General features: G+C 38.6%; 1 protein-coding gene across 1 annotated transcript in view; it reads right to left on the reverse strand.

The window, feature by feature from the left end:
• FSIP2 (fibrous sheath interacting protein 2) overlaps positions 1 to 26,433 on the reverse strand; it is a 130,617-nt gene that overhangs the window by 33,773 nt on the left and 70,411 nt on the right. The window contains exons 15-16 of the mRNA XM_068544819.1: positions 11,923 to 11,959; positions 331 to 9,304 (exon numbers count right to left, since the gene is read on the reverse strand). Coding sequence (XP_068400920.1) covers positions 331 to 9,304; positions 11,923 to 11,959 — 9,011 coding nt within the window. The remainder of the gene's footprint in view (positions 1 to 330; positions 9,305 to 11,922; positions 11,960 to 26,433) is intronic.

A 26,433-nucleotide genomic window follows, 5' to 3' on the forward strand; every position in this document is an offset into this window, starting at 1 on the left:
TCATGCATGAGAACTTTAAAAGATCTTTGGAACTTGTACCTCATGTTCAACCAAAATCCCCTGCTTTAAAAAAGTCACATTTTCTCTCATCTGCAGATATGGGAAATTGAGAGACAGACCTTTTCAGATTCAAACCATATGAATTTTTTTTTTTTTTTTTAGTATCTTGATATATTAAGAAGTAATTAAATACCCTCCTAAGGCTGTTTTCAGAAAAACAGTAAATGAAGCTTCTTGGACAGGAGATCTTTTAAATATATCTATTTTTTCTAAATTATGCCCACTTTTAAATATATCTATTTTTTTCTAAATTATGCCCATTTTGCTTACCTCTAGTTTCAAAGTTCTTGAAATATGTGACCACAGATGTGGTGACATGTCTTGCTACCAAATGAATTTCATTTGGACCCAGTTCATGATCAGCAAAAGCAATGACTTCAACTTCCTTCAGAGTCTTTATCTTCAGGTAACTCTTATTTTCCCATTTTTGCATTAAAGAAAAATCTCCCCTGCTGGCTTCAGGTTTTTTGTTTTCTTCTTCAGGTATACAACTGATTCTTTTATCCCACATTCTAAGCAAACTTTTCTCCTCATTCTTTTGACCATATATTACAGACAAAGGGTTTTGCTTTGATATGAAAAATGGTTTCATTGTTTCTGTGCTTTCGTTAATGTGTGGTTGACTTGGAAAGCCGTAGCTTGACAGCACAGTACTGACAATATTTTCTGCGGCTAAACAAATTTTGAGTGGAGAGACAGTTGTCTGAATTTGGTTTGGCTCAACAACTGGTTTGGAGATCTCATAATGAAACACTCTTGGATTTTCACCTTTTCTCATTTCTGTGAATGACATGACTTGCTGTAATGCTGTTTCTGTGGATTCATTTGCTTTCTTTAACAGTTTTTGTAAGACACTCCCTTCCGGGAGGGAGCCATTTCCTTTCATAGCTTGATCAAAATAGCCCAAGTCAGATTCCTTTGGGCTAAAGTCTTGTACTTTGTTTCTAGAGCATGATGGTATGTTTTCTGAATCAGGCCTTTCCATTGGCTCTGAGCTTCTAATTGTGTCTTCTACAGAGGCTCTGGAATATAAGGGTAAATTTGATGAAGACTTGTACCTTTTTTTCTTATCTTCCTCTGAATAAAACCCTAAACCTGGTACACTGCTTTGTGGAGGATGATTCCCGAATCTTACTTCCTTTAACTTTGACATGGGCATTTTCGTATTAGTTGCTAATTCAACCTGATTAACAATGTAGGTATTTTCTACTCCTTGGAACAAACTTTCCTTTGGAAGGTTTTTGATCAGAGACTCATTGAAATGAGTACACTGGTCCATCAGTGTACCAATTATCTCACTTGCTGCAAAATTTTCTTTCAATATGCTAATTGAAGATGGTTCTGCTTGGCTTATTTCTTTGTCCAGCTTGCTCTTAATTATACCAAGCATGTCGCTGACAATATTAATGGCATATGTAAGTAACTCTGAATGGAACGAATGAACCTGTAGAAGGGTATTCTGTACATTTTCCTTGGAAATAACAGTACTTGACTTGGATTCATCAGAAAACTTTTTTAGTGGTTGTAATTTTGGCAACATCTTTTTGCTTAATAGTCTCTGTTGGACAGGAAAAAGGTTTTCTACAGGCATTTTCGCTACTTCAGAAAACTCATATTTAGAGATATGTTTAAACTGTAAGTCTACAAATGACTCTAACAGGTTTAAAATCCTTTCTACAATTTCTCGAATAATTTGGTTGCTAGAGCCCAAAGGACTTTGGTCTTCGGTTTTAGTGTTATATATTGGTTCATTGCTGAGGATGTCCTTGGTTGGAAAACCATATTTACTTTTAGTAGTAATGTGTTCTTTCCTACTTGCTGGAGTTTCTTTACCACGTGGGGTGGGCATTTGGGATAAAAAGCACAGCTGTAATTTTTCAAATAGCATTTCAACAATTTCCTTTCCAAACATATTAATTTGTGCTTTGGTGTCTTCAGCTCTCATAGAAGCTCCCTTAAAACAACTATGAAACCTGTTTTCACAATCCTCAAGATGTGGCAAATTTAAAAGTGAAAGAGAATATTCTAATTCTTTTGCTTTTATTGAAATTTCAGTCAAACCATTTTCAGCTATCATCAAGAGCTTACATTTTTCATTTTCCATGTCATTTGATTCTGCTTGCCATTTGTCAAACATTTTTTTAAATATACCTTCTTTAGGAAAAATCTGTTCTAACTGTGAAGAAACATTTTCCAAGTAAAAACATGCTTGTGGTTTGGCAAGAGACTCTGCACCTATATTCCCCTGTGAAAGTTTGGGATCATCCAGATGACAGAATATAGGATTAGCCAAATTTTGGTTATTTGTAGCATATAATCCTTGCAAAACCGTACTAACTATTTTATTTGCTGCCATGATTTGATCGGATGGTAAAGCTTTATCACTTACCATTGCTCTAATTTGCATCACCTTTTCAAATTCTTTAACAGTTGTTTTCAGGATATTACTTATTATATCCTTGGCATACATTTTTAGTTCTGAAGTAGGCAACTTCACTTCCAGTAAGTTTTTGGCATCTCCCGTTGGTAGGATGTGTGGCAGCCCAATGGCAGTCTTGGACCAGGTGTCTTTTGGAGTCTTCTCTCTAGGACCTAATTTAGTCTTGCTTTTGGCCTTAGTACGACTAGGTCCTAGGTGTGGTTTTGCTCTAAATTTAGGCAAAGGAGTAACTTTTGATCTTGCTTTTAAACTTGTTTTAAAACCTGGCTTAGGGTTGCCCTTAGGGCTCAGTTTAGAAGTGTGTAGCCTTAGAGGTTGCAACTCAACAGAACAACCTTTACGGGACAGGGCCTCTTCTAGATAAAGTGAGGCAAAATTTGTGATCTTATTGAGAACCATTTGGACTAAATCCTTCCCCACTTTTAATGGTGAATATTGTAAAAAAGTTTTTTCCAACAGAGAGACATTTTGACTGCCTGCATAAGGATAAACCTGTGGTAGCATATAGTTAGTGAGATTACTTCCTATTCCTGCTTGTGTAGTTTCTCTGATGCATGATGATTTCTTTGGTAAAATATTTTTGTCAGTTGCTTGTACTTTATTACTTTCATATAACGATGTCACAACTACAGAGTACATTTTCCCCAAAACGCTTTCAATTATGTCACTTGCTACACTGTTAATATGGGATTGAAAGAAGTTTTTTTGTGTTATGTCTAATGTTTTAATTTTAGAGCTAGACATAAAGTGGGGGATTTCATTAAATGAAGGCAAATGACCTATGATTTCCATTACTCTTTGACACACTTTACTTAAAACTTCTTTCACTGCACTGAATAATACAGTTCTTTCTTTTTGTTTTGATTCTTCATTTTTCATAAATATTTCTTCTAGAACAATTCTCTGGCTTTCCCTTTCCAATGCCATTTGGTTTTGTTCTAATGGATACTTTGAAAACAGAGACAGTTTGGTGTGTGTTTCCTGAGCTCTTTGTCCCAGTGATATTTCATTTGATGCAGTTAGTTGTGAAAATAAGTTACGATTGTCCTTTGAGTAAAAACTGATTTCCTTTACAGATCTTTTATTATATAAAGTCTTTAAGATACTGTTGACAATTTCACTCACAGTGGTGATTTCTTGGAATGAAATGTTGTTTGGGTATGGATGCATCTTTTGGATTTTGAGGTCTAAGTCATTTTTAATCAGCTTCAAAATGGCAGTGGCAATGACGTCAGCATATTCCTTAAGACTAGCTTGTGATAGATGAATTGTAGATCCAAGTTTTTCTCTGTAACTGGTAAAAGTGAAATCTGTGAGCTCTTCACTGAGAACAGTTTCATTTGATATTTTCAGAATATTCACATTTGATTCCACCTGGCTTGATTCACGAAAGATGTTGTCATCTCGTCTACAGTTTTCCAGTTCTGGGCTCAGAAATGACTTTTCTTTAGGCTGGAAAGCAAGAGTAATTAACAAATCCATTCTTTCTGTGGCAAATGATTCTAACCGATTGAAAATAGTTTTAGTAATTAAGTCAGCACTTTCCTCACATGGGTCAGGAACAGATTTCTTGGGGTCTTCTTTCTCTACTATAGTTATATGAGTATCATTAGCATAAGCTGATTTCAGATTTTTTAAAGATGGAAAATGCTCCGTTTTTCTTTCACTTTCTGACTCCATAAGAAGAGGCTGTTGACACTCTGCTTTTGGAAACATATCACAAAAGGTCAGAGGCAATCTTGTAGAAGTAGGATCCTTTGAATTTATGCTAAGTATGACAGCAGAACTGAGATTATGAAGAACAATATCTACTATATCATTGGATATCAAAATGACATCTGAGTTAGGAACTGAAAAATTTGGAAGAATCTTATTTGCATCCTCAATGAACATTTCAGAATTTGCTCTGGAATGTTTGCCAGCTATGCTACATTTCAAAGCGGGTGTGGCAAATGAGAGATTATTCTGATACAGTAGTTTTTCATAAATATCACACAAGATACTTTCAATGGTATCTTGTATTTGAAACTGAAGTACTTTTTGATACTCAGTCTTAATAAACAGCTTTCCAATAATACCTTCTTGCTGATCTGAATTAATCTCTTTGTCAGAATTGTTTTTGTCACATTTTCCTTTAGATGATACAATATCTAACACTGTGTTAACAATTTGACTTGCAATACTTTCAGAAACCACAATGTTATGAGTTAAGAAAGAATTTTCCCTTTCTTTATCTAATTCATGTTTGATTCCTTGTAAAATTTTTCTGGCCACTTCTGTTGCGTATGTATTTAATTTATTCAAAGAGACTTGGTATAATGAGTTGGTCTTTTCTGACATAATATGATCCACTGAGCAACAGGAAAATTGATCATCAGAATACAAATCTTTGGCTGATAATGCTTTGCTTAATGTACTCTTATCCTGCTGAATAGGTAAAGCCATTGGAACTGTGAAGTTGATCTGGGGACAAAAGAGAGATTGTACTTTGGAAGTAGCAAAAGTTTCTAAACTTGTTAATATTGTCTGTACAGTATCTTCAACTGTGTTTACTTTAGCCTGTTTGTCAACACTGAATCTGGACTGAAGAGTATATGGATTCTTGTTTGGCACAGTGATGGAGGGCTTTTCTCCTCCACTGGTGTGTTCATGAAAAGAAACATTTGTTGAAAAGGTGATGGTTTTATACCTGTTTTCACTTGCATTTCTCCCTGTCATAGCAGCTGAATAAAGTTTATCAAACACAGTTCTAACAACATCATCTGCCACTATGGTTACATCTGCTTCAGACACCATCATTTTATCTATAAATTGAACAGATGTTTGAGCAATTGTCTCTTCAACATTGTGAGGGATGCCACTTAAATAGGAGTGGGAGAGAGAAAGCACATTTAATTGACTGGCCAAAGCACTTTGAAAAATTTCATTCAAAATATTTCTTATAATGGGAACAATTGGAGATTTCTGTGGTTCTTTGAGTTTCACTTCAATTTTGTTTAAGGTTCTTTCTAGAACACATTGTTGAAGAGAATCTGATTTAGTTTCTTCTCTAAGTGATCTTCTCTCTCCAATGAATTCTTTCTCTGTATTTGCAGCATCTTCTAGAAATGAATCTGATTCAGCTCCACCAGGAAGAAAATTTCCATAGGTTGGCCTGTATCTATAAGTTTGAATGCCTCTCTCTTCAGATTCAGTTTCATTAAGCATATCTGAGGATACTGCATCTAAAATTAAACTGACTATATTCTCGAGCATTTGTTTGTCAGGTGGTGGTGTTTCCATACTTGTCCTCAAATCTAATGAGTTCATATTTAATTCTGTTTGAATAGCTTTCAAAATAGCACTTGATACCTTCTTTGCATGCGTGTATAAAGCAGACTGCAATAGTTCTTCATGTGTGTCCGTGAAAACACTGGGACTTTCACGTTCCAAGTCCATCTTACTGCTTTTTTTATTTCCATCATTGATAGAAGCCCCCAGAGTTTCTAAATTTCCATTGGCAAACCCTTCTAGTTTAGCAAAAACCATATTAAGAATATCTGAAGCCACAGCTTTCAGTTTATTAGAATGAATTTCTTTTGTGCTCCCTGTTTTGGAAGACTTAGGAGCAATAGATTTTTCCTTGCTTTTAGTCATCTCTTTATTACCCTTCTGAACCGTCCTGGAAACTATGCTGGAGATTATGTCAGTGCACTTGGCCATTTCCTCAATAATTGAAGTAAACGATAGCCTGTCAATATCAAGAGACTCTGAGACAGCTTTAAATCCTGAACTTACAGAACTACTATCCATGTCAACACTACATAATTTTGCAAGGATATATTCCAAAATTGTTGTGGAAATGAGCTGAATATTAGACTGCATTTCAGTGGCTGTTTGCTGATTCTCATTTGTCTTCTCTCTGCTTAGGTTACTACAAGATGGTTGACAGTGAGGGTGGGCTCCTATGAGCTTGCATAACATTTCATAGAGTGTTTCCCCAATATTATCTAACACTTGCAATCTGGAATTCTCTTTGAGATCTTTTTCACTAATGACACTATGGAGAGCACATGGAGTAGCTAAAAATTTGTAAAAAGTTTTCTTATCCTGTCCACTTGGCAAAATGTTCCCTTTATCAACATTATCAGATCTGCATGATGTCATAGGCTTTGGATTATCTGAAGGGAGTGAAATATTGCTTTGATCTGAATGTCCACTTGATAATATTTCACAAATGCAAGTTAATAATGGAGATGCTATAATGTCATCACTGAGATTTGAGACAAGAGATTCTAATTTATCAGTGTCAGTAAAAAATCCTTCACCTGTAAGGGATTTGGTATGGTCTGTTTCCCTAAGATTTAGGTTTTTATTGAGTTCCAGTTCATTCTGGATAGCATGCAAAACAATGTTTACCACTTTAGTTGTATAAGTACTAAGTTGAGATTGTAATGAAGATTGCTCTGCAAGTGAAGGTTTGAAGCCCATTTGCAATTTTGGACAAACAAATAACTTCAGCCTTTTAAAAACTGCATTAATGATCTTATCAGTAATGTCATCTATAGGCTTAGGTTCACTTTCTTCAGATTTTAACAGGGAAGGCTTTGCAGGATCTACATCGAGTGAAGATAAATATTTCATTTTCTTTTCACTCTTGAACCATATTTTTAATGGCTTTTGATTTGGTGCTTCTTTGACCATGTGGAGAGTGTCAGGACTCTCTAGAGTAGTTTGATGAACTGACGATGAAATGGAACTTTTGGTGGTATTGGGAATGCAGCTTGCCTTATGAAGTATATTTAATACAGCATCTGTTATTTCTTGAGCCACTGCACTAATTTCTGACACAGAAAACATCTGGTCCATCCATTCTTGATGTGACAGTCCTTGAGGTTTTTCTGAAACAAGAACTGAAGCTTCTTTGCCAGTTTTACTGTCTAAGTGACCAGGAGGAATAGAAGATACGTCATTGAGCATTTCCGTTAAAATACTTTTAACTATGTTTTCTGAAGCCTTGTGTATTTGATGCTTTTGATCTTGGCTGAAAAACAAAATGTCTTTATTTAAACAGGGATTTTCCTTTAAAATTTTATTCTTAAAAAATGGTAGCTCAGTCTTTAACTTCCGATCATGAAATGCAATTTTGCTTCTTGGAGAAGCAGGCTTTGTAGGTTGTTTGCTATTTCTTTTGTATTCAAGACAAGTGTTTCTTTCTGTAAACCAATGCTCAGGAATCTGTTCTTGTGATTTTGCTTTTTCATCTTTAAAAGATGAATCAAGCACATTTCCCACAATTTTGTCTATTTCTTCGTTATCATCTTCAGAATAAAGGACCATGCCAGGAACATTAATAGGTGGAAATGGTCTTCCAGACCCAGGACCATTAGATAATCTAGTGCCAGTGAGTCTGTACTTTACTTCAGTGTCAGAAGGACTTCTCAGTCTAGAGTGTCTACATTTTTGATTATCTGCTTTTACTGGTTCCTGATGTAACTGAGTAAAGATATCATCGAGCAGCTTAAGGAGTACTACTGTTTCATCAGATGCAATAAGTCTCTCATTATTAAGTTCGGTTTGTACATGTCCTAGTATAGTGCTGATTGCTTCCTCTATATAGCCAACCAAAGAGGACTGGGAAAAAATATTTGACATTAAATTTTGTATTTCTTCTTTAACAATTAAATTAGCTGCATCAAGTTCAGGACTACATTTCTTTTTGTTGGCTTTTATAAGGCGCATATATGTTGGGTCTGCCATATGTTGCTGATAGGAAAGTTTAGCTGCATCTTCAAGATGAGGAAGTTCATATTGCTTGCAAGATGCAAGAGTCATCAGCTTTTCTAAAATGGCATGCACCATATCCTCTGCAATATCACACATGGGTTCCACAGTATGAGGCAGTGAATCTATTAAAGGTTTTCCATATGATGGAGTGAGAGATTCTCCACTGGATGTTAAGCTTGGTTTAATGTTGACTGACAAATCTTCTTGTGAAAATATCTGGATACATTTTTTCTCAACTGCAGACTGTAGCTTCTCAAGCATATTTTCCACGATCTCTGAAGCTACTGAGCAGATATCAGCATTAGAAACCAAGTCTCCTTTTTCAGGCTCACTTTGGTCAACAAAAACTTCAGCAGTAACAGAAGAAATAGAAGGAATGCCCTGTGTTAAATCAGACATTATTTCTTGAAAAATGCTTTCCAAAATCAATTCAGTTTCCCCTTTTAAGCGACACTTAAAGTTAACAAAAACATTCTTTAAACTCTTCATTTCATTCATGGCTTTTGTTTTTTGATCAGAAAACAATGGACTCTCTAAGCCATCTGTTTCAGTGGTAGCATCCTTTGACATTTTTGTGCCCGTTTCAAATGATGCTAGAAGGTGACTATCAGATTTACAACTTCTGAGCTTAGGGTATGTATATATCATGCTTGTTTTATTATATTTTAGTTCAGATGTTATAGGTTGTCCTTTAATGTGATATGTTTTTCCCACAACTGTTCTTTCCACATGGGCAGATGGTGGTTTTGAAGGTGTGGCTGGTCGCCTTACTGATATGTCAACTGCAAGTGAACAGGGCTCTCCCTGAAATGTTTTAGTTGTTGCAGATGTGTAGCTTCCATATGTAAACTCTTCACTGCATGTGCTACAAAAACTCGAACTATCTGAAGAGAGGATGGAGTCATCAGACACTGGGTATGCATTATTTTTCAACCTTTCTTCATACTTTGTGATGGCTGGGTATAATATACTGGTCACTGTAGCCACAACCCAGGTCATTATATTCTGAATTATGCTATTCAGTTCCCCAGAAGTTACCTGGAAAAGAGGCAAGCAGGAATGAAAAGAAAATCATGTTAACAACTTACTCTATTCTGGGACAGAGGATAACATTTAATTTTTTATGTCAAACAATGCATAGCTTGATACCATCATCATTATAAAAAGAACACAGTGAAAGAAAATCTATTTAGAATTTCAAATTAATTTCAAGTTGGTTTATTCTGTGCTACAGTAAAATACTTTTTGTATAAGTTTCCATTTGACTCCCATTCCCTCAGAAGTTTTTTCTCCCCCCCAACATTTATTGCTAGGATAAATGAATTTCTGGTTTAAAAAAAAAAAAAATCACTAACTTGCTATCCAGGCACATTACAGGCAAGTATTTTGGCAAGAAGAAACATGGTGTCTACAACCCAGCAAAATTACTTTAAAATGAACCAGATTATTTCTAACAAAGCATTTCTCAAACAGATGCAGTCAAAACATTTGGGTGCCTTCAGAGGCATCTGTCTAGCTAAGATGTAAGGATGGAAAAGAAGCCATCTCTCCTCCCCTTCCCTGCTGCAGGGGTAAGCCTGTGATGTGTATATATGGAAATGACTACAGCTAATTGCTAAGAATCATTTGATTGATAGGCAACAAAAAAGTTCATGCTTTACAGAGATTGAATGGCTTTGTATCCAACAAAAAAGTATCAGTGGACACTGTCTTAAGAAGGCTGAGAAAAGGTGATGCACTGAGGGAACAAATGAATTTAGATTGAAAACAAGGGCAATCTAGAACTGAGTCTCAAAGAGTCAGGAGGGCTGAGCAAGAATAGGTGTTGGAGAATCCCTCATTTTGAGCTGCAAATAAGAACTCAGGGACCAGATTTGTATGACAGTTTCCTTAGTGGTCAGTGGTGCTGTCCTACATTTAAACTGGACCAACAGTAGAAACAAAATCTATCTATCTGTTTTTATATACCTCAAATTATGTACTGAAAAAAAATATTTTTTAATTTATTTATTTTATTTATTTATTTTTGGCTGCATTGGGTCTTCATTGATGTGTGCGGGCCTTCTCTAGCTGCAGCAAGTAGGGGCTACTCTTCATTGGAGTGCGCAGGCTTCTCACTGCGGTGGCTTCTCTTGTTGCAGAGCATGGGCTCTAGGTGCACAGGCTTCAGTAGTTGTGGTGCGTGGGCTCAGTAGTTGTGGTGCGTGGGCTCAGTAGTTGTGGCTCACAGGCTCTAGAGCGCAGGCTTAGTAGTTTAGTTGCTCCATGGCATGGGGGATCTTCCCAGGCCAGGGCTCAAACCCGCGTCTCCTGCATTGGCAGGCAGATTCTCAACCACTGCGCCACCAGGGAAGCCCCTGAAAATATATTTTGGACTCGCAAAACATCCTCTTGCCTATAATAAACTAATAGTACGTTTTAAATTGTTATTACTCTTAAAACATAAAAAGCAATAAACACAAGTAATTGGCAGCAAAGCCTGGAAGGCTGGCATGTAGACAGGAGGATAAACAATAGGATTCCTGTAATGGGGCTGTTCACACCCAAAATATTGCCTTAAGTTAGTTAGAATTATTCCCATTTCAGGCCAACATTGAAAGATAAGTTAACACCTATGTAGCATACTCTCTCCTGACACATTAAAGACTGTTTAGGGGCACCCCAAGGAAAGCCATTTTATTCTGCTCTAATCCCTGAATCTCCTAATACATTTTTGCATTTATTATACAGACAATGGCTAGTGGTCTGAAAAACATATTTTGGGTGATAGCATATGTCATATAATACTTATACAATCACATCCAAAATCAAATATTTTAAGAACAAAGCAACTGTTCTAATCTACTATGACATATAAACTAAGACATTTAATATATATTATTTTTCTTAGTACCAGAGATAATAAACAGTAGACCTACATTATTACTCTTAGGCTAGGTATGAGAAAAAGTTTCCAACCTTGATATATGAAAGATATTCCTAAAATTTTCTATGTAGTAAAATACGATAAATAGAACCTAGTTTGCAGTTGCTTTCCATTATAATATTAAACTGAGAAATATTCTCTTGAATCAAAAGTTTTCATTTTGCTACATGTTCTATGAATTGAGTTCATGTGAAAAAGTATGTCAGAATATATGTTGTTTTCAAACCTCTCTCTCTTTCCTAACTGGTCTGACTGGATCCAGAATTAGGCCTTATAAAAATACCCTCTTATCCAAGTCTCAGCTCATAGGTGACCAGGTCCTTTTTATGTGACTGGGGTGCTTCCCACAAAACTGGCTAGAGACAAACCCAGGCATCCCAACTCATCAGCCAAGTCTGTGAAGTGATTCTGTTAATGGCTTCCCATGACAGACTGGGTTTATGATTATTTGATGGCTAGGTCCCTTAATGACCCTTCCCTGACTTCCTGCTCATCCCCATGAGACATCTTCCTGAAGAGCCAAAATTATATTTTGATGAGAACTTTAGACTACTGTAAAATCTAAGAATTAACTTAAAGTAAACTTATTAAAGAAGAAAAAAAGGGCAAAGAGGGACACTAATATCAATAAATGATTACTCATTGTTTGATTCATAGTTTTTTTCCTATTATGACACATACAAGAGTATAGTTAATATGCTGCTTTATCAATGAGTTTTATGATACATACTTTTTCTTGCAAGCAGTTTTGTAGGAGATTCTGTTGTCTGTAAAGTCAAGAAAGGTTGATGATTTAGTTATTACTTAGGGTCAAGAATTTATGTAGCTTTTTCCAAAACTTCTAATCAGTGAATCAGTTTCTTCTCTTTGTATCTAAGGGATTTTTAAAAGAAATTCAAAAGAATAAACTTTTTTATTGTCCACCCCCACCACCTATTTCTCTTCCTTCTTTGATTTTGGCCCACATGATTTATTACTCAGAGGAGTAGAATTGTGGCTGCTGCATAAAAAATATGTCTATTTGAAAATTCCAATTCTGACCCATGTTAACCATTCCTGCTTTGAGGTTCTCTGGGGAAGGACACAGACTTGGAGGGAGACAGTGAGATAGTCCTTTCTGTTTGCTAAAAGGCAGCATGAGGTGGCAAGACAATGTGACCAGAGCTTCCGGATAATCCTTAACTTACCCTTTCAAATCCCATAGTCCTACCCACATTCTCATCAAACAGTAGTAAGGAATTTAGGTGACTATTTAATAACTATGGGTTAAAATCATAAATTTCGAGCCATATTAAATACCAGTTTAGAAGTAGCCCTTTTCTATGTATGACAATGTTCTATCATGTGTTCTAGTTAGATTTTTTATCATGATACTAATGAAATAACATAGTTTTTGAATTGTAAAGATTAAAGAACTCAATGAAAAATATAGAATAACACACAGTTAATAAAACAAGATCTGAGACTTTAGTTCTGATTTATTTTTGTATATTTCAGATATTTATTTTCATAAATTTCAACATAGGCCCTTTGCTTATCTTCTTCCTGCTTTCTTAAGAGAAGACTGATATACCCTGTTTACTTTTTCTAGGCCTGTACTTTACTTTACATTATAAAATTAGACACTGAGTTCGTGTCGTGCAGTGATGAGAGCTGGGATCCTGCTCCAATAGCAGTGAGCATCACTGACCTGTGAAGAAGACCACAGGCAGAGGAAACAAACTCGGACTGAAATCAGTGATAGCTTACTCATCAACTGTGTTCTCCCAAGATCTCAGAAGAACATGTGTACAGTTAAATGGGTTCCTTCAGAAGGGTGGCAAGATTGCCGAGTAGAAGGATTTGAGCTCACCTTCTCTCATGAAAACACCAAAAACACAACTAATGGCTGAACAACCATCGACAGAAAAGACTGGAACCTATCAAAAAAGATATTGTACATCCAAAGACAAAGAAGAAGCCACAAAAAGATGGTAGAAGGGATGCTTTCATAACATAATCAAATCCCATACCCACCAGGTGGGCAACCCACAAACTGGAAACTAATTATATCACAGAGGTTCTCCCACAGGACTGAGAGTTCTGAGTCACACATCAGGTTCCCCAGCCTGGGGGTCTGGCATCAGGAGGAGGAGCCCCCAGAGCATATGGTTTGAAGGCCAGTGGGGCTTGAGTGCAGGAGCTCCATAGGCCTGGGGGAAACAGAGACTCCACTCTCGGAGGGTGCACACAAGGTTTCATGTGCACAGGGACCCAGGGCAAAGCAGTGACTCTGTAGGAATCTGGGCCAGACCTACCTGCGGGTCTTGGAGTGTCTCTTGGGGGTCAGCTGTGGCCCACTTCGGGGGCAAGAACACTGGTGGCAGAGGCCCCTGGGAAAATTCCTCAGCATGAGCTCTCCCAAAGGTCACCATTTTGGCACTGAGACCTGGCCCCACCCATTAGCCTGCAGGTTCAAGTGCTCGGATGCCTCAGGCCAGAAAACCAACAGGATGGGAACACAGCCCCACCCACCAACAGACAGGCTGGCTAAAGTCCTCCTGAGCCCCTTGACACAGGCCTGTCCACCAGAGGGACATGACCCAGTTCCACCCAAAGTGGGCAGGTACCAGTCCCTCCCGCCAAGAAGCCTGCATGAGCCCCTGAACCGACCTCACCCACCAGGGGGCAGACACCAGAAGCAAGAACTACAATCCTGCAGCATGCAGAATGGAGACTACAAACACAGAAAGTCAGGCCAGAAGGGAATGGTATGATATATGTAAAGTGAAGAAAGGGAAAAATGTACAACCAAGAATACTCAAACCAGCAAGGCTTTCATTCAGATTTGACAGAGGAATCAAAAGCTTTACAGACAAGCAAAAGTTAAGAGAATTCAGCACCACCAAACCAGCTTTATGACAAATGCTAAAGGAGCTTCTCTAGGAGGAAAAGAAAAGGCTACAACTAAAAACAAGAAAAGTACAAATGGAAAAGCTCACCAGTAAAGGCAAACATACAATAAAGGTAGGAAATCATCCACACACAAATATGATATCAAAACCATCAGTTGTGAGAAGAAGAGAGTATAAATGCATGATATATTGGAAATGCATTTGAAATTGAGACCAGCAACTTAAAACAACCTTGCATATATATAGACTTCTTTATCAAAACCTCATGGTAACTGTATCTACAATAGATACACACAAAAGAAAAAGGAATCCAACACTAAAGATAGTCATCAAATCACAAGAGAAGAGAAGAGGAAGGGAAGAAAAAAAACCTACATAAACAAACCCCCCAAAATTAAGAAAATAGCAAGTAGAGGTAAGACAGGACTCGTGCGCCTGAGAGGCTGGGGTATGGGGGCAGTTCCCATGCTCAGAGGGGCCCACACATGGAGAGGGGATCAGCAGGGATGGGGAGAGACTTTTGGGGGATCAGAAGGGAACACGGCCAGCATTTTCCCCATTGGCTCAGGGCCCTGGGGTCCCAAGCCTAAACCTTTGCCCCCTGGCTGCGCTGAGCCTAGGCCCTGTCCCCCAATCCCCCAAGGCCTTTTCTGGCATGCCAGTCCTGAGCCTATGCCCTGTCCCCCTTGCCTAATCCCCGACCCCCCACCGAGGTCTTTTCTGGCCCTTTTTTATTTTTGGTTGCTGTTGTGGTTTGGTTTTGCCTTCTTGTTGTTTCAGTTATATTTTTATTTTTTCTAATGTATTTTTTAATTCTAATTTTATTTTTTATTCTTTGTTGTTCTCCTTTTTGTTTGTTGCCAATTTTTTTTTTGGCTGTGCCATGCAGCTTGCAGGATCTTGGTTTCCCAGGCCAGGGGTCAGACCTTAGCTCCTGTGGTGGGAGCACTGAGTCCAAACCACTGGACTAACAGAGAACCTCAGACCCCAAGGAATATTAATTGCTGTGAGCTCTCCGGGAGGTCCTCATCTTGGCACCAAGACCCAGCTCTACCCAACTGCCTGCAAACTCCAGTGCTGGATGCCTCAGGCCAAACAACCAGTAAGAGAAGAACATAGCCCCACCCATCAAAAAAAATGAGATGACAAAAAAATATGTTACTGATGAAGGAGCAAGGTAAAAAACTACAAGACCAAATAAATAAAGAGGAAATAGGCAAGCTACCTGAAAAATATTTCAGAGTAATGACAGTAAAGATGATCCAAAATCTCAGAAATAGCATGGAGGTACGGATCGAGAAAATACAAGAAATGTTTAACAAGGACGTAGAAGAACTAAAGAACAAACAAACAGTGATGAACAACATAATAACTGAAGTGAAAAATACACTAGAAGGAATCAATAAGAGAATAACTGAAGCAGAAGAACAAATAAGTGAGCTAGAAGATAGAATGGTGGAAATCACTGCTGAGGAGCAGAATAAAGAAAAAAGAATGAGAAGAAATGAGGACAGTCTCAGAAACCGCTAGGACAACATTAAATGCACCAACATTTGAATTATAGGGGTTCCAAGAAGAAGAAGAGAAAGAGAAAGGGTCTGAGAAAATATTTGAAGAGATTATAGTCGAAAACTTCCCTAACATGGGAAATAGGCACCCAAGTCCAGGAAGCACAGAGAGTCCCATACAGAATACATATAAGGAGATACACACCAAGACACATATTAATCAAACTAACAAAAATTAAATTCAAAGAAAAAACATTAAAAGCAGCAAGGGAAAAGCAACAAATAACATACAAGGGTATCCCCATAAAGTTATCAGCTGATTTTTCAGGAGAAACTCTGCCAGCCAGAAGGGAGTGGCAGGAAATACTTAAAGTGATGAAAGGGAAAAACCTACAACCAAGATTACTCTACCCAACAAGGATCTCATTCAGATTCGACAGAGAAGCAAAAGACAAGAAAATTCAGCACCACGAAACTAGCTTTACAACAAATGCTAAAGGAACTCCTCTAGGCGGGAAACACAAGAGAAGAAAAAGACCTACAGAAACAAACCCAAAACAATTAAGGAAATGGTAATAGGAACATACGTATTGATAACTACCTTGAATGTAATGGATTAAATGCTCCAACCAAAAGACATAGCCTGGCTGAAAGGATAAAAAAACAAGACCCATATCTATGCTGTCTGTAAGAGACCCACTTCAGACCTAGGGACACATACAGACTGAAAGTGAGGGGATGGAAAAAGACATTCCATGCAATTGGAAATCAAAGAAAGCTGGAGGAGCAATACTCATATCAAAAAAAATAGACTTTAAAATAAAGACTGTTACAAGAGATAAGGAAGGACACTACATAATGATCAAGGGTTCAATCCAAGAAGAAGATGGAACAATCAAATATTTATGCACCCAACATAGGAGCACCTCAATACACAAGGCAAATGCTAAGAGCTGTAACAGGGGAAATTGACAGTAACACAATAATAGTGGGGGACTTTGGTTTCCCACTGAAAGCAATGGGCAGATCAGCCAGACAGAAAATAAGGAAACACAAGCTTTAAATGACACAACAGACCGGATAGACTTGATATTTGTAGGACATTCCACCCAAAAGGGACAGAATACACTTTCTTCTCAAGTGCACATGGAACATTCTCCAGGACAGATCACATCTTGGGTCACAAATGAAGCTTCGGAAAATTTAAGAAAATTGAAATTGTATCAAGTGTCTTTTCTGAACACAATACCATGAGATTAGAAATCAACTACAGGAAAAAAACTGTAAAAAACACAAACACATGGAGGCTAAATAATACACTACTAAACAACCAAGAGATCACTGAAGAAATCAAAGAGGAAATAAAAAATACATAGAAACAAATGACAATGAAAACACAACAACCCAAAACCTATGGGATGCAGCAAAAGCAGTTCTAAGAAGGAAGTTTACAGCAATTCAATCTCACCTTGAGAAACAAGAACAATCTCAAATAAGCAATCTAACCTTACACCTAAAGCAACTAGAGAATGAAGAACAAAGACAACTGAAAGTCAGTAAAAGGAAAGAAATCATAAAAATCAGAGCAGAAATAAATGAAATAGAAATTAAGATAACAATAGCAAACATCAATAAAACTAGAAGTTGGTTCTTTGAGAAGATAAAATTGATAAACCTATAGCCAGACTCATCAAGAAAAAAAGGGAGGACTCAAATCAATAAAATTAGGAATGAAAAAGGAGAAATTACAACTTCCACTGCAGAAATACAAAGGATCATAAGAGACTGCTACAGGCAACTATATGCCAATAAAATGGACAAATTCTTGGAAAGGTACAACTTTCCAAGACTGAACCAGGAAGAATTAGAAAATATAAACAGACCAATCACAAGTAATGAAATTGAAACTGTGATTAAAAATCTTCCAACAAACAAAATCCCGGACCAGATGGCTTCACAGGCCAATTCTATCAAAGATTTAGAGTAGAGCTAACACCAATCCTTCTCAAACTCTTCCAAAAAATTGCAGAGGGAGGAACACTCCCAAACTCATTCTGTGAGGCCACTGTCACCCAAAACCAAACAAAGATATCACAAAAAAAATTAGAAGATGGCGGAAGAGTAAGACGCGGAGATCACCTTCCTTCCCACAGATACATTAGAAATATATCTACACGTGGAACTGCTCCCACAGAACACCCACTGAACGCTGGCAGAAAACGTCAGACCTCCCAAAAGGCAAGAAACTCCCCGCGTACTTGGGTAGGGCAAAAGAAAAAAGAAATAACAGAGACGAAAGAATAGGGACGGGACCTGCACCAGTGGGAGGGAGCCGTGAAGGAGGAAAGGTTTCCACGCACTAGGAAGCCCCTTCGCGGGCAGAGACTGCGGGTAGCAGAGGGGGTAAGCTTCGGAGCCACGGAGGAGAGCACAGCCACAGGGGTGCGGAGGGCAAAGCGGAGAGACTCCCGCACAGAGGATCGGCGCCGAGCAGCACTCACCAGCCCGAGAGGCTTGTCTGCTCTCCCGCCGCGGTGGGCAGGGCTGGGAGCTGAGGCTCAGGCTTTGGTCGGATCGCAGGGAGAGGACTGGGGCTGGCAGCGTGAACACAGCCTGAAGGGGTTAGCGCACCACAGCTAGCCGGGAGGGAGTCCGGGAAAAAGTCTGCAGCTGCCGAAGGGGCAAGAGACTTTTTCTTCCCTCTGTTTCCTGGTGCGCGAGGAGAGGGGATTCAAAGCGACGCCTAAACGAGCTCCAGAGACGGGCGCGAGCCGCGGCTGTCAGCGTGGATCCCAGAGACGGGCGTGAGATGCTAAGGCTGCTGCAGCCGCCACCAAAAAGCCTGTGTGTGAGCACAGGTCACTCTCCACACCGCCCCTCCCGGGAGCCGGTGCAGCCTGCCACTGCCAGGGTCCCGTGATCCGGGGACAACTTCCCCTGGAGAACGCACGGCGCGCCTCAGGCTGCTGCAACGTCACGACGCCTCTGCCGTTGCAGGCTCGCCCCGCCTCCTCCGTACCCCTCCCTCCCCCCGGCCCGAGTGAGCCAGAGCCCCTGAAGCAGCTGCTCCTTTAACCCCGTTCTCTCTGGGCGGGGAACAGACGCCCTCAGGTGACCTACACGCAGAGGCGGGTCCAAATCCAAAGCTGAACCCCGGGAGCTGTGCGAACAAAGAAGAGAAAGGGAAATCTCTCCCAGCAGCCTCAGAAGCAGCAGATTAAAACTCCACAAACAAGTTGATGTGCCTGCATCTGTTGAATACCTGAATAGACAACGAATCATCCCAAATTCAGGAGGTGGACTTTGGGAGCAGGATATATTAATTTTTCCCCTTTTCCTTTTTTTGTGAGTGTATATGTATATGCTTCTGGGTGAGATTTTGTATGTATAGCTTTGCTTTATAATAGCTTTACTTTACTTCACTATATTATATCCTCTTTCTTTCTTTCTATCTTTTCTCCCTTTACTCTGAGCCATATGGATGAAAGGCTCTTGGTGCTCCAGCCAGGCATCAGGGCTGTGCCTCTGAGGTGGGAGAGCCAACTTCAGGACACTGGTCCATAAGAGACCTCCCAGCTCCAGGTAATACCAAACGGCAAAAATCTCTGAGAGATCTCCATCTCAACATCAAGACCCAGCTTCACTCAACGACCAGCAAGCTACAGTGCTGGACACCCTATGCCAAACAACTAGCAAGACAGGAACACAGCCCCATCCATTAGCAGAGAGGCTGCCTAAAATTATAATAAGGCCACAGACACCCCAAAACACACCACCAGACGTGGACGTGCCCACCAGAAAGACAAGATCCAGCCTCATCCACCAGAACTCAGGCACTAGTTCCCTCCACCAGGAAGCCTACACAACCCACTGAACCAACCTTAGCCACTGGGGACAGATACCAAAAACAACGGGAACTACGAACCTGCAGCCTGTGAAAAGGAGACCCCAAACACAGTAAGATAAGCAAAATGAGACGACAGAAAAACACACAGCAGATGAAGCAGCAGGGTCAAAACACACCAGACCTAACAAATGAAGAGGAAATAGGTAGTCTACCTGAAAAAGAATTCAGAATAATGATAGTAAGGATGATCCACAATCTTGGAAATAGAATAGACAAAATGCAAGAAACATTTAACAAGGACGTAGAAGAACTAAAGAGGAACCAAGCAATGATGAAAAACACAATAAATGAAATTAAAAATACTCTAGATGGGATCAATAGCAGAATAACTGAGGCAGAAGAAAGGATAAGTGACCTGGAAGATAAAATGGTGGAAATAACTACTACAGAGCAGGATAAAGAAAAAAGAATGAAAAGAACTGAGGACAGTCTCAGAGACCTCTGGGACAACATTAAACGCACCAACATTCGAATTATAGGGGTCCCAGAAGAAGAAGAGAAAAAGAAAGGGACTGAGAAAATATTTGAAGAGATTATAGTTGAAAACTTCCCTAATATGGGAAAGGAAATAGTTAATCAAGTCCTGGAAGCACAGAGAGTCCCATACAGGATAAACCCAAGGAGAAACACGCCAAGACACATATTAATCAAACTGTCAAAAATTAAATATAAAGAAAACATATTAAAAGCAGCAAGGGAAAAATAACAAATAACACATAAGGGAATCCCCATAAGGTTAACAGCTGATCTGTCAGCAGAAACTCTGCAAGCCAGAAGGGAGTGGCAGGATATACTTAAAGTGATGAAGGAGAAAAACCTACAACCAAGATTAATCTACCCAGCAAGGATCTCATTCAGATTTGATGGAGAAATTAAAACCTTTACAGACGAGCAAAAGCTGAGAGAGTTCAGCACCACCAAACCAGCTTTACAACAAATGCTAAAGGAACTTCTCTAGGCAAGAAACACAAAAGAAGGAAAACACCTACAATAACAAACCCAAAACATTTAAGAAAATGGGAATAGGAACATACATATCAATAATTACCTTGAATGTAAATGGATTAAATGCTCCCACCAAAAGACACAGACTGGGGCTTCCCTGGTGGCGCAGCGGTTGAGAATCTGCCTGCCAATGCAGGGAACACGGGTTCGAGCCCTGGTCTGGGAAGATCCCACATGCCACGGAGCAACTAGGCCCGTGAGCCACAATTACTGAGCCTGCGCGTCTGGAGCCTGTGATCCGCAACAAGAGAGGCCGCGATAGTGAGAGGCCCGCGCACCGCAATGAAGAATGGCCCCCGCTTGCCGCAACTGGAGAAAGCCCTCACACAGAAACGAAGACCCAACACAGCCATAAGTAAATAAATAAATTAATTTAAAAAATTAAAAAAAAAAAAAGACACTTAGACATCTTAAAAAAAAAAAAAAAAAGACACAGACTGGCTGAATGGATACAAAAACAAGACCCATATATATGCTGTCTACAAGAGACCCACTTCAGACCTAGAGACACATACAGACTGAAAGTGAGGGGATGGAAAAAGATATTCCATGCAAATGGAAATCAAAAGAAAGCTGGAGTAGCAATTCTCATATCAGACAAAATAGACTTTAAAATAAAGACTATTACAAGAGACAAAGAAGGACACTATATAATGATCAAGGGATCGATCCAAGAGGAAGCTATAACAATTGTAAATATTTATGCACCCAACATAGGATCACCTCAATACATAAGGCAAATACTAACAGCCATAAAAGGGGAAATTGACAGCAACACAATCATAGTAGGGGACTTTAACACCCCACTTTCACCAATGGACAGATCATCCAAAATGAAAATAAATAAGGAAACACAAGCTTTAAATGATACATTAAACAAGATGGACTTAATTGATATTTATAGGACATTCCACCCAAAAACAACAGAATACACATTTTTCTCAAGTGCTCATGGAACATTCTCCAGGATAGATCATATCTTGGGTCACAAATCAAGCCTTGGTAAATTTAAGAAAATTGAAATCGTATCAAGTATCTTTTCCGACCACAACGCTATGAGACTAGATATCAATTACAGGAAAAGATCTGTAAAAAATACAAACACATGGAGGCTACACAATACTCTACTTAATAATGAAGTGATCACTGAAGAAATCAAAGGGGAAATCAAAAAATACCTAGAAACAAATGACAATGGAGACACGACGACCCAAAACCTATGGGACGCAGCAAAAGCAGTGCTAAGAGGGAAGTTTATAGCAATACAAGCCTACCTCAAGAAACAGGAAACATCTCGAATAAACAACCTAACCTTGCACCTAAAGCAATTAGAGAAAGAAGAACAAAAAAACCCCAAAGCTAGCAGAAGGAAAGAAATCATAAAGATCAAGTCAGAAATAAATGAAAAAGAAATGAAGGAAACAATAGCAAAAATCAATGAAACTAAAAGCTGGTACTTTGAGAAGATAAACAAAATTGATAAACCATTAGCCAGACTCATCAAGAGAAAAAGGGAGAAGACTCAAATGAATAGAATTAGAAATGAAAAAGGAGAAGTAACCACTGACACTGCAGAAATACAAAAGATCATGAGAGATTACTACAAGCAACTCTATGCCAATAAAATGGACAACCTGGAAGAAATGGACAGATTCTTAGAAATGCACAACCTGCCGAGACTGAACCAGGAAGAAATAGAAAATATGAACAGACCAATCACAAGCACTGAAATTGAAACTGTGATTAAAAACCTTCCAACAAACAAAAGCCCAGGACCAGATGGCTTCACAGGTGAATTCTATCAAACATTTAGAGAAGAGCTAGCACCTATCCTTCTCAAACTCTTCCAAAATATTGCAGAGGGAGGAACACTCCCAAACTCATTCTACGAGGCCACCATCACCCTGATACCAAAACCAGACAAAGATGTCACAAAGAAAGAAAACTACAGGCCAATATCACTGATGAACATAGATGCAAAAATCCTCAACAAAATACTAGCAAACAGAATCCAACAGCACATTAAAAGGATCATACACCATGATCAAGTGGGGTTTATCCCAGGAATGCAAGGATTCTTCACTATACGCAAATCAATCAATGTGATACACCATATTAACAAATTGAAGGAGAAAAACCATGTGATCATCTCAATAGATGCAGAGAAAGCTTTTGACAAAATTCAACACCCATTTATGATAAAAGCCCTGCAGAAAGTAGGCATAGAGGGAACTTTCCTCAACATAATAAAGGCCATATATGACAAACCCACAGCCAACATTGTCCTCAATGGTGAAAAACTGAAACCATTTCCACTAAGATCAGGAACAAGACAAGGTTGCCCACTCTCACCACTATTATTCAACATAGTTTTGGAAGTGTTAGCCACAGCAATCAGAGAAGACAAAGAAATAAAAGGAATCCAAATCGGAAAAGAAGAAGTAAAGCTGTCACTCTTTGCAGATGACATGATACTATACATAGAGAATCCTAAAGATGCTACCAGAAAACTCCTAGAGCTAATCAATGAATTTGGTAAGGTAGCAGGATACAAAATTAATGCACAGAAATCTCTTGCATTTCTATACACTAATGACAAAAAATCTGAAAATGAAATTAAGAAAACACTCCCGTTTACCATTGCAACAAAAAGAATAAAATATCTAGGAATAAACCTACCTAAGGAGACAAAAGACCTGTATGCAGAAAATTATAAGACACTGATGAAAGAAATTAAAGATGATACAAATAGATGGAGAGATATACCATGTTCTTGGATTGGAAGAATCAACATTGTGAAAATGACTCTACTACCCAAAGCAATCTACAGATTCAATGCAATCCCTATCAAACTACCACTGGCATTTTTCACAGAACTAGAACAAAAAATTTCACAATTTGTATGGAAACACAAAAGACCCCGAATAGCCAAAGCAATCTTGAGAACGAAAAATGGAGCTGGGGGAATCAGGCTCCCTGACTTCAGACTATATTACAAAGCTACAGTAATCAAGACAGTTTGGTACTGGCACAAAAACAGAAATATAGATCAATGGGACAGGGTAGAAAGCCCAGAGATAAACCCATGCACATATGGTCACCTTATCTTTGATAAAGGAGGCAAGCATATACAGTGGAGAAAAGACAGCCTCTTCAATAAGTGGTGCTGGGAAAATTGGACAGGTACATGTAAAAGTATGAAATTAGAACACTCCCTGACACCATGCACAAAAATAAACTCAAAATGGATTAAAGACCTAAGTGTAAGGCCAGACACTATCAAACTCTTAGAGGAAAACATAGGCAGAACACTCTATGACATACATCACAGCAAGATTCTTTTTGACCCAGCTCCTAGAGAAATGGAAATAAGAACACAAATAAACAAATGGGACCTAATGAAACTTCAAAGCTTTTGCACAGCAAAGGAAACCATAAACAAGACCAAAAGACAACCCTCAGAATGGGAGAAAATATTTGCAAATGAAGCAACTGACAAAGGATTAATCTCCAAGATTTTTCAAGCAGCTCATGCAGCTCAATAACAAAAAAACGAACAACCCAATCAAAAAATGGGCAGAAGACCTAAATAGACATTTCTCCAAAGAAGATATACAGATTGCCAACAGACACATGAAAGAATGCTCAACATCATTAATCATTAGAGAAATGCAAATCAAAACTACAATGAGATATCATCTCACACGGGTCAGAATGGCCATCATCAAAAAATCTAGAAACAATAAATGCTGGAGAGGGTGTGAAGGAAAGCGAACACTCTTGCACTGTTGGTGGGAATGTAAATTGATACAGCCACTATGGAGAACGGTATGGAGGTTCCTGAAAAAACTACAAATAGAACTACCATACGACCCAGCAATCCCACTACTGGGCATATACCCTGAGAAAACCATAGTTCAAAAAGAGTCATGTACCAAAATGTTCATTGCAGCTCTATTTACAATAGCCAGGACATGGAAGCAACCTAAACGTCAATCGACAGATGAATGGATAAAGAAGATGTCGCACATATATACAATGGAATATTACTCAGCCATAAAAAGAAATGAAATGGAGGTATTTGTAATGAGGTGGATGGAGTTAGAGTCTGTCATACAGAGTGAAGTAAGTCAGAAAGAGAAAAACAAATACAGTATGCTAACACATATATATGGAATCTAAGGAAAAAAAAAAAAAAAGGACATGAAGCACCTAGTGGCAAGACGGGAATAAAGACACAAACCTACTAGAGAATGGACTTGAGGATATGGGGAGGGGGAGGGGTGAGATGTGACAGGGTGAGAGAGTGTCATGGACATATATACACTACCAAATGTAAAATAGAAAGCTAGTGGGAAGCAGCCGCATAGCACAGGGAGATCAGCTCGGTGCTTTGTGACCACCTAGAGGGGTGGGATGGGGAGGGTGGGAGGAAGGGAGATGCAAGAGGGAAGAGATATGGGAACACATGTATATGTATAACTGATTCACTTTGTTATAAAGCAGAAACTGGCACACCATTGTAAGGCAATTATACTTCAATAAAGATGTTTAAAAAAAAAAAAAGAAAATTACAGACCAATATTACTGATGAACATAGAATGCAAAAATCCTCAACAGAGTACTAGCAAACAGAATCCAACAGCACATTAAAAGGATCAGACACCATGATCAAGTTGGATTTATCCCAGGGATGCAAGGAATCTTTAATATATGCAAATCAATCAATGTGATACACCATGTTAACAAATTGAAGACTAAAAACCATATGATCATCTCAATAGATGCAGAAAAATGTTTTGACAAAATTCAACACCCATTTATGATAAAAACTCTCCATAAAGTGGGCATAGAGGGAAACTACCTCAACATAATAAAGGTCATATATGACAAACCCACAGAAAACATCATTCCCAATGGTGAAAAACTGAAGGCATTTCCTCTAAGATCAGGAACAAGACAAGGATGTCCACTCTCACCACTATTATTCAACATAGTTTTGGAAGTCCTACCTGTGCTACTCAGAGAAGAAAAAGAAATAATAGGAATTCAAATTGGAAAAGACAAAGTAAAAGTGTCACTCTTTGCAGGTGACATACTATATATAGAGAATCCTAAAGATGCTACCAGAAAAGATGCTACTACTAGAGCTAATCAATGAATTTGGTAAAGTTGCATGATACAAAATTAATGCACAGAAATCTCTTGCACCTGCTGTACACTAACAATGAAAGATCAGAAAGAGAAATTAAGGAAACAATCCCATTTACCATTGCAACAAAAAGAATAACTAGGAATAAACCTAACTAAGGAGGCAAAAAACCTGTACTCAGAAAACTATAAAACACTGATGAAAGGAATCAAAGACGACACAAACAGATGGAGAGATATACCATGTTCCTGGATTGGAAGAATCAATATTGTGAAAATGACTATCATACCCAGGGCAATCTACAGAGTCAATGCAAGACCTATCAAATTGCCAGTGGCATCTTTCTCCGAACTAGAACAAAAACTTTTACAATTTGTATGGAAACACAAAAGACCCCTAATAGGCAAAGCAACCTTGAGAAGGAAAAGCGGAGCTGGAGGAATCAGGATGCGTGATTTCAGACTATACTACAAAGTACAGTAATCACGACAGTATGGTACAGGCACAAAAACAGAAATATAGATCAGTGGAACAGGATAGAAAGTCCAGAGATAAACCCATGCACCTATGGTCACCTAATCTATGACAAAGGAGGCAGGAACATACAATGGAAGAAAGACAGTATCTTCAATAAGTGATGCTGGGAAAACTGGACAGCTACATGTAAAAGAATCAAATTCAAACTCTACCTAACACCATACACAAAAATAAACTGAAAATGGATTAAAGAACTAAATGTAAGGCCGGACACTATAAAACTCTTAGAGGAAAACAT

The sequence above is a fragment of the Eschrichtius robustus genome, chromosome 5 (assembly GCF_028021215.1).
Source record: "Eschrichtius robustus isolate mEscRob2 chromosome 5, mEscRob2.pri, whole genome shotgun sequence".
NCBI classification, from domain to species: Eukaryota; Metazoa; Chordata; class Mammalia; order Artiodactyla; family Eschrichtiidae; genus Eschrichtius; species Eschrichtius robustus.